Source organism: Heterodontus francisci, chromosome 5 (assembly GCF_036365525.1).
Source record: "Heterodontus francisci isolate sHetFra1 chromosome 5, sHetFra1.hap1, whole genome shotgun sequence".
Classification (NCBI taxonomy): Eukaryota; Metazoa; Chordata; class Chondrichthyes; order Heterodontiformes; family Heterodontidae; genus Heterodontus; species Heterodontus francisci.
Genome location: NC_090375.1, coordinates 194,926,433 through 194,942,470, shown reverse-complemented (window position 1 = coordinate 194,942,470; position 16,038 = coordinate 194,926,433). Strand labels below are relative to the sequence as shown.

At 57.4% G+C, this 16,038-nt stretch overlaps 1 protein-coding gene across 1 annotated transcript in view; it reads left to right on the top strand.

Annotated features, from left to right (window-relative positions):
- The first annotated feature begins 3,555 nt into the window (after positions 1-3,555).
- Positions 3,556-16,038, top strand: part of tcaim (T cell activation inhibitor, mitochondrial) — a 54,757-nt gene continuing 42,274 nt past the window's right edge. The window contains 3 exon segments of the mRNA XM_068032580.1: positions 3,556-3,796; positions 12,138-12,270; positions 14,932-15,085. Of these exon segments, the coding sequence (XP_067888681.1) occupies positions 3,750-3,796; positions 12,138-12,270; positions 14,932-15,085 (334 nt within the window). The 5' untranslated portion in view covers positions 3,556-3,749.

Sequence of the window (16,038 nt, the reverse complement as noted above, 5' to 3'; positions counted from 1 at the left end):
GGTGTGATTCTCTCTCGCTGGAGATGGGCATTGCCTGGCACTTGTGTGGTACGAATGTTACTTGCCACTTATCAGCCCCAGCCTGAATATTGTCCAGGTCTTGCTGCACACAGACACGGACTGCATCATTATCTGAGGAATTCTTAAATGGTCAACTTTGTATCTAAGGCTTACTATCCAATTATTTTAAAGCTGTTTTGTCTTTTTCTGTGATTAAATACTGTGGAAAATTCAGATATTTAGATTGATATAATTACAATTCTGATTGATGCTGATGACCTCCGATCCCTGTGATAACTGCTGATATCCCCTGTGAAAGAGACATGCTGATGCACGGGTTGAAATGCTAATGGTTGGCACGTATATCTGTCCCACCAGAAACAGCAGTAGAAACAAAATCTAGTGCAGCTTTAAAAACACAAAGTGCACAAACATTTGATTTTTTAAAGGTATTGTCATGCACATTGGAGGTGCAATGATACAACATTAACAGAGTAACTCTGAAGAGTTATGAAAAAACGGTCATTGTTTTTAAAAAAAAATTAACCTTTATTTTTTTTTTAAAGTGAACAATGGTCCAAAATGGCTGCAGAAGGAAAGGGGATTAACCTTTTGTGTTTCAAACAGTCTGACCAAAACAAAGGACAAATCATCAAAGCCAAAAGGTGTTAATGAAACCCATCTCATACCTATTTTAAAAACATTCCAGAATTGAATGTGGTCTTCTAAAAACAAAGGAGGTGTGAAGTAGCCACATCCTGGGCCATTCTGCAATCACCATGGGAAAGAAACTTTGCTTCTAATTTCCACCCTCCATCTCCGACACTTCCCTTGCCTCCCTCGACTTCTCTGTCTCCATCTCTGGGGATAGGCTGACTACTAATATTCACTATAAGCCCACCGACTCCCACAGCTACCTCGACTACACTTATTCACACCCTGCCTCCTGTAAGGACTCCATTCCATTCTCCAAGTTTCTCCGTCTCCGACGCATCTGCTCTGATGATGCTACCTTCCATGACGGTGCTTCTGATATGTCTTCCTTTTTCCTCAACTGAGGATTCAACACCCCCCCCCCCCCCCCCCCCACTGTGGTTGACAGGGCCCTCAGCCATGTCCAGCCCATTTCCTGCACCTCTACCCTCACCCCTTCCCCTCCCTCCCAGAACCGTGACAGGGTTCCCCTTGTCCTCATTTTCCACCCCATCAGCCTCCATAATCCAAAGGATCATCCTCCGCCATGTCCAGTGTGATGCCACTACCAAACGCATCCTCCCCTCCGTCAGCATTCCGAAGGGATTGTTTCCTCCATGACACCCTGGTCCACTCCTCCATTACACCCACCACCTCGTCCCCTTCCCACGGCACCTTCCCCTGCAATCGCAGGAGGTGTAATACCTGCCCATTTACCTCCTCTCTCCTCACTATCCAAGGCCCCAAACACTCCTTTCAGGTGAAGCAGTGATTTACTTGTACTTTCAATTTAGTGTACTGTATTCGCTGCTCACAATGTGGTCTCCTCTACATTAGGGAGACCAATGGCAGATTGCGTGACCGCTTTGCGCAGCACCTCCGCTCAGTCCGAAGGCATAACCCTGAGCTTCCGGTTGCTGGCCATTTCAACACCCTCTTGCCCTGGGATTGCTGCAGTGTTCCAGTGAATATCAATGCAAGCTCAAGGAACAGCACCTCATTTACCGATTAGGCGTGCTACAGCCTGCCGGACTGAACATTGAGTTCAATAATTTCAGAGCATGACGGGCTCCCGTTTTTATTTTTAGTTATTTTTTTCTTTTTTATTTGTTTTATTTTAGTTTGTTTCTACTGTGCCTACCCACTGTTTTTTTCATGTTTATGCTTGGAACCAGGGCTGTTCATTCTTTTGTCAGTTAACACCCTCTCTGTACTAACACTTTGTCTTTCACCACATCATTAACACACTGTTTGCCTTTGCTCCATGACCTTCTGGTCAGTTATTCTCTGTGACCTTGTCTTATCAACACCTCTTTTGTTATCTCTTGCCCCACCCCCGCTCTACTTGCTTAAAACCTTTCACAATATTTGCCAGTTCTGATGAAGCGTCACTGACCTGAAACATTAACTCTGCTTCTCTCTCCACAGATGCTGCCAGACCTGCTGAGTACTTCCAGCTTTTCTTGTTTTTATTTCAGATTTCCAGCATCTGCATTATTTTGCTTTTATTAAAGAAACCAGACTATCTCCTAACAAGAGGTGAGAAGTGACAGCTTTACCTTATAAAAAGACAGCCAGAGAGAGAGAGACTGTCCCAGAAGGTGAAGCTACTTGTAACAGCTAACATTCTAGAAAGCACCTGCCCTGCTGCAACAATTCAGTATCTACATAATACAGCAGAGTGAGAGAGAGCTAGAAGTGACCCACCATCTTTAACAGAAACTTCAATCAAGAGAGAAATCTACAATCATCACAGGCCTGCAACTATCTGGACTTTGATGCTCATGCGAATTCAACAGGTTTATCGTAACTCTTCTCTCCCGTACAAACTTCTCTATCTGTTTCTTGTGTGTGGGCGCGCGTGCGCGAGTGAATGAGATTGCAACAATTTCGGGATAAGGCGCGTTGATAAATAAACAATTGACTTTATTTAAAACCTAAAAGAAAACCTGTCGTCGTCTGGTTATTTGAAAAATAAAACATTGAGTAGTTAAACGCTTAATACAAATACACCTGCTGCGGTCAGGTGAGGAGTTGAACTGTGGGAACCATCCACGTCACACCACGTGGCCATTAACAGTATTGGTTGATCTGTGATGTTGTCCACAGGGGAGTCAAGACCCAGTGCAGTTTTCAGGTCAATCAAGAAAGGGGGGGAATGGGGGAGGTGGAAAGGGGAGAAAGAGTGAAACTAAATTAATACAGTGCTTTTCACAACCTCCGAACATCACAAAGAGCATGAGGGCAAATGAAATAGTTTGGAAGTGTAGTCACTATTGTAGGAATCGTGGCAGCTTATTTATGCACAAGATCCCACAAACCGCAGTGTGATAATGAGCAGCTCATCAGTTTTGATAGTGCTCAATGAAAGCCACTGCAGAGAATGCCCTGACTACTCTTCGAAATAGTGCCATGGGATCATTTACCTCCACCTCAGAGGGCAGAAGGGGCCTTGGTTTAACGTCTCATCTGAAGGACAGTACCTGTGGCGGTGCGGCACTCCCTCAGTACTGCACTGAGAATGTCAGCCTGAATTATGGTCTACAGTCCCACAACTTCATATTAAAAGAAAGAATTTGCATTTCTATAGCGCCTTTAGGATCTCACGACATCCCAAAGTATTTCACAGCCGAAGAAGTACTTTTTAAGTGTTGTAACGTGGGAAAATTTACAAGTCACCGAATGCCAGCTTTGGCCCAAGGCTGACCTTTGGTCAGAGGGAAATTGAGGGAATGGGGGTGTGATGTGAATCTAACTCTGTTATAGTGTTGGAGAATGAGAAAAGGACGAGAGGAACATCAGGCCTCAGCTGGTGCACCCCACCATTCTACAAAAGTGGACAGAACTTTAAAAAGGCTGGCACAGGGACGATGGGCTGAATGGCATGCTCTGCTAGAAAGGCCTAACATCGATGGGCCAGGTGGATTGTTGAGGTCTGGTGGCTTTTGGATTGCTCTGGTCTGGGGATGGATCGCTCGAGGATGGATTGTTCCAGTCTAGCCGGGTTGTCCCGGTGACCGTGCGGCTGGGGAGCGGGAGCGGGAGCGCGAGCGCCGATGCTCCGTCCGGAGCCGCTAGTGAGGCCGCTCCGGGTTCTGGGCAGGTGAGAGGGAGGGTCAATGAGGAGATTCACTACTCAATCCCCGACTCCCTCAATCCCCGACTCCCTCCCTCCCTCCCTCAATCCCCGACTCCCTCCCTCAATCCCCGACTCCCTCCCTCCCTCAATCCCCGACTCCCTCCCTCAATCCCCGACTCCCTCCCTCAATCCCCGACTCCCTCCCTCCCTCCCTCAATCCCCGACTCCCTCCCTCCCTCCCTCAATCCCCGACTCCCTCCCTCCCTCCCTCCCTCCCTCAATCCCCGACTCCCTCCCTCCCTCCCTCAATCCCCGACTCCCTCCCTCAATCCCCGACTCCCTCCCTCCCTCAATCCCCGACTCCCTCCCTCCCTCCCTCAATCCCCGACTCCCTCCCTCCCTCAATCCCCGACTCACTCCCTCCCTCAATCCCCGACTCCCTCCCTCAATCCCCGACTCCCTCCCTCAATCCCCGACTCCCTCCCTCCCTCAATCCCCGACTCCCTCCCTCAATCCCCGACTCCCTCCCTCCCTCCCTCAATCCCCGACTCCCTCCCTCCCTCCCTCAATCCCCGACTCCCTCCCTCCCTCCCTCAATCCCCGACTCCCTCCCTCAATCCCCGACTCCCTCCCTCAATCCCCGACTCCCTCCCTCCCTCAATCCCCGACTCCCTCCCTCCCTCAATCCCCGACTCCCTCCCTCCCTCAATCCCCGACTCCCTCCCTCCCTCAATCCCCGACTCCCTCCCTCCCTCAATCCCCGACTCCCTCCCTCCCTCAATCCCCGACTCCCTCCCTCAATCCCCGACTCCCTCCCTCCCTCCCTCAATCCCCGACTCCCTCCCTCCCTCAATCCCCGACTCCCTCCCTCCCTCAATCCCCGACTCCCTCCCTCCCTCAATCCCCGACTCCCTCCCTCAATCCCCGACTCCCTCCCTCAATCCCCGACTCCCTCCCTCAATCCCCGACTCCCTCCCTCCCTCAATCCCCGACTCCCTCCCTCCCTCAATCCCCGACTCCCTCCCTCCCTCAATCCCCGACTCCCTCCCTCCCTCAATCCCCGACTCCCTCCCTCCCTCAATCCCCGACTCCCTCCCTCAATCCCCGACTCCCTCCCTCAATCCCCGACTCCCTCCCTCAATCCCCGACTCCCTCCCTCAATCCCCGACTCCCTCCCTCAATCCCCGACTCCCTCCCTCAATCCCCGACTCCCTCCCTCAATCCCCGACTCCCTCCCTCAATCCCCGACTCCCTCCCTCAATCCCCGACTCCCTCCCTCAATCCCCGACTCCCTCCCTCAATCCCCGACTCCCTCCCTCAATCCCCGACTCCCTCCCTCAATCCCCGACTCCCTCCCTCAATCCCCGACTCCCTCCCTCCCTCAATCCCCGACTCCCTCCCTCAATCCCCGACTCCCTCCCTCAATCCCCGACTCCCTCCCTCAATCCCCGACTCACTCCCTCAATCCCCGACTCACTCCCTCCCTCAATCCCCGACTCACTCCCTCCCTCAATCCCCGACTCACTCCCTCCCTCAATCCCCGACTCCCTCCCTCAATCCCCGACTCCCTCCCTCAATCCCCGACTCCCTCCCTCAATCCCCGACTCCCTCCCTCAATCCCCGACACCCACCCTCAATCCCCGACTCCCTCCCTCAATCCCCGACTCCCTCCCTCAATCCCCGACTCCCTCCCTCAATCCCCGACTCCCTCCCTCAATCCCCGACTCCCTCCCTCAATCCCCGACTCCCTCCCTCAATCCCCGACTCCCTCCCTCAATCCCCGACTCCCTCCCTCAATCCCCGACTCCCTCCCTCAATCCCCGACTCCCTCCCTCAATCCCCGACTCCCTCCCTCAATCCCCGACTCCCTCCCTCAATCCCCGACTCCCTCCCTCAATCCCCGACTCCCTCCCTCAATCCCCGACTCCCTCCCTCAATCCCCGACTCCCTCCCTCAATCCCCGACTCACTCCCTCCCTCAATCCCCGACTCCCTCCCTCCCTCAATCCCCGACTCCCTCCCTCCCTCAATCCCCGACTCCCTCCCTCCCTCAATCCCCGACTCACTCCCTCCCTCAATCCCCGACTCACTCCCTCCCTCAATCCCCGACTCACTCCCTCCCTCAATCCCCGACTCACTCCCTCCCTCAATCCCCGACTCCCTCCCTCCCTCCCTCCCTCAATCCCGACTCCCTCCCTCCCTCAATCCCCGACTCCCTCCCTCCCTCCCTCAATCCCCGACTCCCTCCCTCCCTCCCTCAATCCCCGACTCCCTCCCTCCCTCAATCCCCGACTCCCTCCCTCCCTCAATCCCCGACTCCCTCCCTCAATCCCCGACTCCCTCCACTCAATCCCCGACTCCCTCCACTCAATCCCCGACTCCCTCCCTCCCTCAATCCCCGACTCCCTCCCTCCCTCCCTCCCTCCCTCAATCCCCGACTCCCTCCACTCAATCCCCGACTCCCTCCCGCAATCCCCGACTCCCTCCCTCAATCCCCGACTCCCTCCCTCCCTCCCCTCAATCCCCGACTCCCTCCCTCCCTCCCCTCAATCCCCGACTCCCTCCCCTCAATCCCCGACTCCCTCCCTCAATCCCCGACTCCCTCCCTCAATCCCCGACTCCCTCCCTCAATCCCCGACTCCCTCCCTCAATCCCCGACTCCCTCCCTCAATCCCCGACTCCCTCCCTCAATCCCCGACTCCCTCCCTCAATCCCCGACTCCCTCCCTCAATCCCCGACTCCCTCCCTCAATCCCCGACTCACTCCCTCCCTCAATCCCCGACTCACTCCCTCCCTCAATCCCCGACTCACTCCCTCCCTCAATCCCCGACTCCCTCCCTCCCTCAATCCCCGACTCCCTCCCTCCCTCAATCCCCGACTCCCTCCCTCCCTCAATCCCCGACTCCCTCCCTCCCTCAATCCCCGACTCCCTCCCTCCCTCAATCCCCGACTCCCTCCCTCCCTCAATCCCCGACTCCCTCCCTCCCTCAATCCCCGACTCCCTCCCTCCCTCAATCCCCGACTCCCTCCCTCCCTCAATCCCCGACTCCCTCCCTCCCTCAATCCCCGACTCCCTCCCTCCCTCAATCCCCGACTCCCTCCCTCCCTCAATCCCCGACTCCCTCCCTCCCTCAATCCCCGACTCCCTCCCTCCCTCAATCCCCGACTCCCTCCCTCCCTCCCTCCCTCAATCCCCGACTCCCTCCCTCCCTCCCTCCCTCCACTCAATCCCCGACTCCCTCCACTCAATCCCCGACTCCCTCCACTCAATCCCCGACTCCCTCCCTCCCTCCCTCCCTCCCTCCCTCAATCCCCGACTCCCTCCACTCAATCCCCGACTCCCTCCCTCCCTCCCTCCCTCAATCCCCGACTCCCTCCCTCCCTCCCTCCCTCCCTCAATCCCCGACTCCCTCCACTCAATCCCCGACTCCCTCCCTCCCTCCCTCCCTCCCTCAATCCCCGACTCCCTCCACTCAATCCCCGACTCCCTCCCTCCCTCCCTCCCTCCCTCCCTCAATCCCCGACTCCCTCCCTCAATCCCCGACTCCCTCCCTCAATCCCCGACTCCCTCCCTCAATCCCCGACTCCCTCCCTCAATCCCCGACTCCCTCCCTCAATCCCCGACTCCCTCCCTCAATCCCCGACTCCCTCCACTCAATCCCCGACTCCCTCCCTCCCTCCCTCAATCCCCGACTCCCTCCCTCAATCCCCGACTCCCTCCCTCCCTCACTCAATCCCCGACTCCCTCCCTCCCTCACTCAATCCCCGACTCACTCCCTCCCTCAATCCCCGACTCACTCCCTCCCTCAATCCCCGACTCACTCCCTCCCTCAATCCCCGACTCACTCCCTCCCTCAATCCCCGACTCACTCCCTCCCTCAATCCCCGACTCACTCCCTCCCTCAATCCCCGACTCACTCCCTCCCTCAATCCCCGACTCACTCCCTCCCTCAATCCCCGACTCACTCCCTCCCTCAATCCCCGACTCACTCCCTCCCTCAATCCCCGACTCACTCCCTCCCTCAATCCCCGACTCACTCCCTCCCTCAATCCCCGACTCACTCCCTCCCTCAATCCCCGACTCACTCCCTCCCTCAATCCCCGACTCCCTCCCTCCCTCAATCCCCGACTCCCTCCCTCCCTCAATCCCCGACTCCCTCCCTCCCTCAATCCCCGACTCCCTCCCTCCCTCAATCCCCGACTCCCTCCCTCCCTCAATCCCCGACTCCCTCCCTCCCTCAATCCCCGACTCCCTCCCTCAATCCCCGACTCCCTCCCTCAATCCCCGACTCCCTCCCTCAATCCCCGACTCCCTCCCTCAATCCCCGACTCCCTCCCTCAATCCCCGACTCCCTCCCTCAATCCCCGACTCCCTCCCTCAATCCCCGACTCCCTCCCTCAATCCCCGACTCCCTCCCTCAATCCCCGACTCCCTCCCTCAATCCCCGACTCCCTCCCTCAATCCCCGACTCCCTCCCTCAATCCCCGACTCCCTCCACTCAATCCCCGACTCACTCCACTCAATCCCCGACTCCCTCCCTCCCTCCACTCAATCCCCGACTCCCTCCCTCCCTCCCTCCCTCAATCCCCGACTCCCTCCCTCCCTCCCTCCCTCCCTCCCTCCCTCAATCCCCGACTCCCTCACTCAATCCCCGACTCCCTCCCTCAATCCCTCAATCCCCGACTCCCTCCCTCAATCCCCGACTCCCTCCCTCAATCCCCGACTCCCTCCCTCAATCCCCGACTCCCTCCCTCAATCCCCGACTCCCTCCCTCAATCCCCGACTCCCTCCCTCAATCCCCGACTCCCTCCCTCAATCCCCGACTCCCTCCCTCAATCCCCGACTCCCTCCCTCAATCCCCGACTCCCTCCACTCAATCCCCGACTCCCTCCCTCCCTCCCTCCCTCAATCCCCGACTCCCTCCACTCAATCCCCGACTCCCTCCCCTCAATCCCCGACTCCCTCCCCTCAATCCCCGACTCCCTCCCTCAATCCCCGACTCCCTCCCTCAATCCCCGACTCCCTCCCTCAATCCCCGACTCCCTCCCTCAATCCCCGACTCCCTCCACTCAATCCCCGACTCCCTCCACTCAATCCCCGACTCCCTCCACTCAATCCCCGACTCCCTCCACTCAATCCCCGACTCCCTCCACTCAATCCCCGACTCCCTCCACTCAATCCCCGACTCCCTCCACTCAATCCCCGACTCCCTCCACTCAATCCCCGACTCCCTCCACTCAATCCCCGACTCCCTCCCCTCAATCCCCGACTCCCTCCCCTCAATCCCCGACTCCCTCCCCTCAATCCCCGACTCCCTCCCCTCAATCCCCGACTCCCTCCCCTCAATCCCCGACTCCCTCCCCTCAATCCCCGACTCCCTCCCCTCAATCCCCGACTCCCTCCCCTCAATCCCCGACTCCCTCCCCTCAATCCCCGACTCCCTCCCCTCAATCCCCGACTCCCTCCCCTCAATCCCCGACTCCCTCCCCTCAATCCCCGACTCCCTCCCCTCAATCCCCGACTCCCTCCCCTCAATCCCCGACTCCCTCCCCTCAATCCCCGACTCCCTCCCCTCAATCCCCGACTCCCTCCCCTCAATCCCCGACTCCCTCCCCTCAATCCCCGACTCCCTCCCCTCAATCCCCGACTCCCTCCCCTCAATCCCCGACTCCCTCCCCTCAATCCCCGACTCCCTCCCCTCAATCCCCGACTCCCTCCCCTCAATCCCCGACTCCCTCCCCTCAATCCCCGACTCCCTCCCCTCAATCCCCGACTCCCTCCCCTCAATCCCCGACTCCCTCCCCTCAATCCCCGACTCCCTCCCCTCAATCCCCGACTCCCTCCCCTCAATCCCCGACTCCCTCCCCTCAATCCCCGACTCCCTCCCCTCAATCCCCGACTCCCTCCCCTCAATCCCCGACTCCCTCCCCTCAATCCCCGACTCCCTCCCCTCAATCCCCGACTCCCTCCCCTCAATCCCCGACTCCCTCCCCTCAATCCCCGACTCCCTCCCCTCAATCCCCGACTCCCTCCCTCCCTCCCTCCCTCAATCCCCGACTCCCTCCCTCCCTCCCTCCCTCAATCCCCGACTCCCTCCCTCCCTCCCTCCCTCAATCCCCGACTCCCTCCCTCAATCCCCGACTCCCTCCCTCCCTCAATCCCCGACCGCCTCCCTCCCTCCCCCCCCGCCTCCTTCCCCCCCCCGCCTCCTTCCCCCCCCCGCCTCCTTCCCCCCCGCCTCCTTCCCCCCCGCCTCCTTCCCCCCCGCCTCCTTCCCCCCCGCCTCCTTCCCCCCCGCCTCCTTCCCCCCCCCCCGCCTCCTTCCCCCCCCCCGCCTCCTTCCCCCCCCCCCGCCTCCTTCCCCCCCCCCCGCCTCCTTCCCCCCCCCGCCTCCTTCCCCCCCCCGCCTCCTTCCCCCCCCCGCCTCCTTCCCCCCCCCGCCTCCTTCCCCCCCCCCGCCTCCTTCCCCCCCCCCCGCCTCCTTCCCCCCCCCCCGCCTCCTTCCCCCCCCCCCGCCTCCTTCCCCCCCCCCCGCCTCCTTCCCCCCCCCCCGCCTCCTTCCCCCCCCCCCGCCTCCTTCCCCCCCCCCGCCTCCTTCCCCCCCCCCCGCCTCCTTCCCCCCCCGCCTCCTTCCCCCCCCCCGCCTCCTTCCCCCCCCCCCGCCTCCTTCCCCCCCCCCGCCTCCTTCCCCCCCCCCGCCTCCTTCCCCCCCCCCCGCCTCCTTCCCCCCCCCCCGCCTCCTTCCCCCGCCTCCTTCCCCCCCCCCGCCTCCTTCCCCCCCCCCGCCTCCTTCCCCCCCCCCGCCTCCTTCCCCCCCCCCGCCTCCTTCCCCCCCCCCGCCTCCTTCCCCCCCCCCGCCTCCTTCCCCCCCCCCGCCTCCTTCCCCCCCCCCGCCTCCTTCCCCCCCCCCGCCTCCTTCCCCCCCCCCGCCTCCTTCCCCCCCCCGCCTCCTTCCCCCCCCCGCCTCCTTCCCCCCCCCCGCCTCCTTCCCCCCCCCCGCCTCCTTCCCCCCCCCCGCCCGCCTCCTTCCCCCCCCCCGCCCGCCTCCTTCCCCCCCCCCGCCCGCCTCCTTCCCCCCCCCCCCGCCTCCTTCCCCCCCCCCCGCCTCCTTCCCCCCCCCCCGCCTCCTTCCCCCCCCCCCGCCTCCTTCCCCCCCCCCCGCCTCCTTCCCCCCCCCCCGCCTCCTTCCCCCCCCCCCGCCTCCTTCCCCCCCCCCGCCTCCTTCCCCCCCCCCCGCCTCCTTCCCCCCCCCCCGCCTCCTTCCCCCCCCCCCGCCTCCTTCCCCCCCCCCGCCTCCTTCCCCCCCCCCGCCTCCTTCCCCCCCCCCCGCCTCCTTCCCCCCCCCCCGCCTCCTTCCCCCCCCCCCGCCTCCTTCCCCCCCCCCGCCTCCTTCCCCCCCCCCCCCGCCTCCTTCCCCCCCCCCCCGCCTCCTTCCCCCCCCCCCCGCCTCCTTCCCCCCCCCCCCGCCTCCTTCCCCCCCCCCCCGCCTCCTTCCCCCCCCCCCGCCTCCTTCCCCCCCCCCGCCTCCTTCCCCCCCCCCCGCCTCCTTCCCCCCCCCCCGCCTCCTTCCCCCCCCCCCGCCTCCTTCCCCCCCCCCCGCCTCCTTCCCCCCCCCCGCCTCCTTCCCCCCCCCCGCCTCCTTCCCCCCCCCCCGCCTCCTTCCCCCCCCCCCGCCTCCTTCCCCCCCCCCGCCTCCTTCCCCCCCCCCGCCTCCTTCCCCCCCCCGCCTCCTTCCCCCCCCCCCGCCTCCTTCCCCCCCCCCGCCTCCTTCCCCCCCCCCCGCCTCCTTCCCCCCCCCCGCCTCCTTCCCCCCCCCCGCCTCCTTCCCCCCCCCCGCCTCCTTCCCCCCCCCCGCCTCCTTCCCCCCCCCCGCCTCCTTCCCCCCCCCGCCTCCTTCCCCCCCCCCGCCTCCTTCCCCCCCCCCGCCTCCTTCCCCCCCCCGCCTCCTTCCCCCCCCCGCCTTCTCTTTCCCCCCCCCCGCCTTCTCTTTCCCCCCCCCCGCCTTCTCTTTCCCCCCCCCCGCCTTCTCTTTCCCCCCCCCCGCCTTCTCTTTCCCCCCCCCCCCCGCCATCTCTTCCCCCCCCCCCCCGCCATCTCTTCCCCCCCCCCCCCGCCATCTCTCTCCCCCCCCCCGCCATCTCTCCCCCCCCCCCCCCCCCCGCCCTCTCTCTCCACTCCCACCCCCCGCCCTCTCTCTCCACTCCCCCCCACCGCCCCTTCTCTCCCCCCCCCCCACCGTCCCTTCTCTCTCCTTGTTTGTAGAAACTCTTAGGTTTGTCTTCCAACCTGCTGCACAGACTGATTTGGGAAAACGTCTTACAAATTTATTCCGTTAATGACCAAATCACTTCATTTTATACACCAGGTTCTGTGCAGGAAGAGCCAACCAGCAGATTTGCCGAATGAGAACATTATCAGTGACTGATGCTGTGAATGCACTGAGACCATTCTACTTTGCTGTGCACCCAGATTTCTTTGGCCAGTTTCCGAGAGAGAGGGTAGGTACTGATGATCTGTGCAAGGTTTCTGTGGTTGAAAAATATGTAACGTCTTGGAGAGGGTGCAGAGGGTTACCAGGATTTGGTGTCAGCCGTGACTCAGCAGGTACCATTCTCACCTCTGACTCAGAAGGTTGTGGGTTCAAGTTCCACTCCAGAAACTTGAGTACAAAAACCAGGTTGACACTCCCGATGCAGTACTGAAGGAGTGCTGCACTGTTGGAGGTGCTGTCTTTCGGATAAGACATTAAACTGAGGCCCTCTCTTCCCTCTCAGTGGACGTAAAAGATCCCATGGCACTAATATTTATCCCTCAACCAACATCATTAAAACAGATTATCTGCACAGTATCACGTTGCTGTTTGTGGGAGCTTACTGTGCGCAAATTGGCTGCTGCATTTCTTACATTACAACAGTGACTACACTTCAAAAGTACTTCATTGGCTGTAAAGTGCTATGGGACATCCTGAGATCATGGAAGGTGCTGTAAAAATGCAAGTCTTTCTTTCTTTTCAGAATTATACCGGGGATGAGCGAATTCAGTTATGTGGAGAGTCTGGAGAATCTGGGATTGTTCTCCTTAGAGTAGAGAAGGCTAAGGGAGATTTAATAGAGGCGTTCAAAATTATGAAGAGCTTTGATAGAGTAAATGGGGAGAAATGTTTCCACTGACATGAGGGTCAGTAACCAGAGGACACAGATTTCAGGTAATTGGCAAAAGGAACCAGAGGGGGAGATGAGAATTATTTATTACAAGCAAGTTGTTGTGATCTGTAATGCGCTGCCTGAAAGGGCAGTGGAAGCAGATTCAATAGTAACTTTCAACAGAGAATTGGATATATAATTGAAGGGAAAACATTTGCAGGGTTGTGGGGAGAGTGCAGGGGAGCGGAACTGGTAGGATAGCTCTTTCAAAGAACCAGCACTGGCACAATAAGCCGAATGCTGTTTCAGTTGGAATGCACGTACCTTCATTTTTCCTTTTAAGATACACGGACATGTTAAATTTCTGTGCCTTTTTGAGACTTTCTGGGTATCTTCACTCTAGTCTGTAACTGTCGCACATACGTTAAAATTTCTCTTGTTGGTCTGCAAGTGGAAATCCATCTCATCTATACTGCCACCACTGATGCATATTTTATTGCACCACGTAGCTTGTTTTCCATGTTTCAAACTGCTTTTTCCATTGAGCACCTGCTTCCTGTGTTTAAAAGCAACTATAGTTTCACACAGCGCAGAAGAAGGCCAATCAGCCCATCCTGCCTGTGCTGGCCCTTTGAAAGAGCTATCCAATTAGTCCCATTCCCTTGCTCTCTCATAGCCCTGCCAATATTTCCTTTCAAGTATTTATCCAAAGTTACTATTGAAACTGCTTCCACCACTCTAGTAACCAATTATTGCAAGAAAGTTAAACTGGGACGCTCTTTCCATGAGAAGAGCTGGGTTTTTAACCCTTTAAATACCACCATGATCATGAAGCCCTGGTCAAGCAAAACCTTGGATAGAAATGTCATTTTTTTTATTGTATTGTATTGTATCCTGTTCCAGATTGGGAGATAATTTGTTCTTGGTTTTAGCTTTGAGTTAATCTTAATGAACAGTGGAGACTGTTTGGAACAGCTAACTAGAGTTGTATTCCCTGGAATTTAGCAGGTTAAGGGATGATTTGATCGAAGGTTTCAAGATATTAATGGGAACAGATATGGTAAGATTGAGAGAAACTATTTCTGCTGGTTGGGGAATCTAGGACTGGGGGCATAAGTCTAAAAATTAGAGCCAGAACTTTCAGGAGTGAATTTAGGAAACACTTCTACATACAAAGGGTGGAAGAAGTTTGGAACTATCTTGAACAAATGACAATTGATGCTAGATCAATTGTTAATTTAAAACCTGAGATTGATAGATATTTGTTAACCAAAAATATTAAGGGATATGGGGCAAGACAAAGGTGGGGTAATATGGAGTTAGGTCACAGATCAGCCATGACCTCATTGAATGATGGAACAGTCTCAAGGGGCTGGATGGCCTCCTCCCATTCCTATGTTCAAAGTGATGGACAGTAATGGAAAGCAGCCCAATTTCAAACTGGTCTACACTGGGAAGATATGAATCTTACTTGATGAAAAGGAAGAATGTGCAGGGTTATGGGGAGAAGGTGGAGGAGTGGCATTAGGTGAATTGCTCATTCGGAGAGACAGTGTTGACACGATGGGGTGAATGACCTTCTGCACTGTAACAATTCTGTGAAATTCAGACTGAACTGATTCTCACGTCATGGCAAAGCTCCCTTGGAGCCAATCTATGGTGTCCTGTCATCCTTGGCATTCTAGTGTAGAGAAGGACTGATGGAGATGGTCTGGACAGAGTCTTTATTCAAGTTGGAGATGGGGGTTTTCATTTTTCCAATGCTGCAGCCCAGATTTAGTAAGGTAAAGGTGCAATTCTGGCAGCGCATACTGGCTGCGGCTGTTGGAAGAGCTTAAGTATATCTGCCAGTATCCATTGTCCCACCAAAAGAATCCTTCGAGTCAGACTTTGGGTGCGCCAGTGTAGACATGTTGGGCCGAATGGTCTGCTTCTGTCACTACTATTCTACGGTTCAGATGCAAAGAGCTTTCAGCTGTAAGGAAATCGGTATGGTGTGTTGCTTTGCTTTTGCAGGAAGTGAATGAAAATTCCCTCAAGCAGTTGACTAACTACTTGGAGTGCATGCAAAGACCGGGGCACAGAGTACTTCAACCTGCGCAGCTCACCTTCTACATCAGAGAGACAACCAGTGATACAGACAGTCCCCAGCACTCTGTAAATACCTCAGGTGGGGGCAATGTTTAGTCGAGAGCTGTACACACTATTACTCTTCTTGCTGTGACAAATCTGCTGTCATTCAGAATTTTGGAGCAGATGCTTTCACTGTTGGTCAAGGCATTCTTTTAATTGCATATTGTTATACAGTACCCTGTTTCATTGTTCCTATAGTAAGGTACAATTTGCTTAGCAAAGAAGGTGAAGCCATTATGTCAGCCATGCCTCAGTGGGTAGCACTCTCGCCTCTAAGTCAGAGGGTTGTGGACTCAATCCCTATCCAGAGACTTGATCTAGGCTGACACTCCAGTGCAGTACTGAAGGAGTGCTGCACTCTTGGAGATGATTTCTTTCAGATAGGGTGTTCAACCGAGGTTCTGTCTGCCCTTTCGGGCAAACGTAAAAAATCCTATGGCACTATTTTGAAGATGAGCAGGGGCGTTCTCCCCGGTGTCCTGACCAGTTTTATCTCTCAATCAACATCACGAAGAAGCAGATTATCTGCTCATTATCACGTTGCTGTTTGTGGGAGCTTACTTTGAGCAAATTGGCTGCTGCATTTCATACATCGCAACAGTGACTACAATTCAGAAGTACTTTATTGGCTGTGAAGCGCTTTGGGGGCACCCTGAGATTGTAAAAGGTGCTATCTAATTTCGAATTCTTTCTATTCTCATGTTTTGCACCACATACTGGATGGGTTACTATTTTCCATGATTCACAGCAGTTGAGTATCTTCTTCTGGGCCAGGGAATGCAGATGTACAACAGGGACAGGTGGAGCAGTGACAGTGATGTATTGATGTGCAAGTGCTTTACTGCTTGCACTGGCACAGTGGCAGGCTGAGGGGTATAATAGTGGTACTGTGTTCGCTCCTGATTCAGCATCACTTCAATTTTAAAATTCTCATCCTTCTTTTCAAATCCCTCCATGGGCCCTTCACCCCCTCCCTATCACTGTAACCTC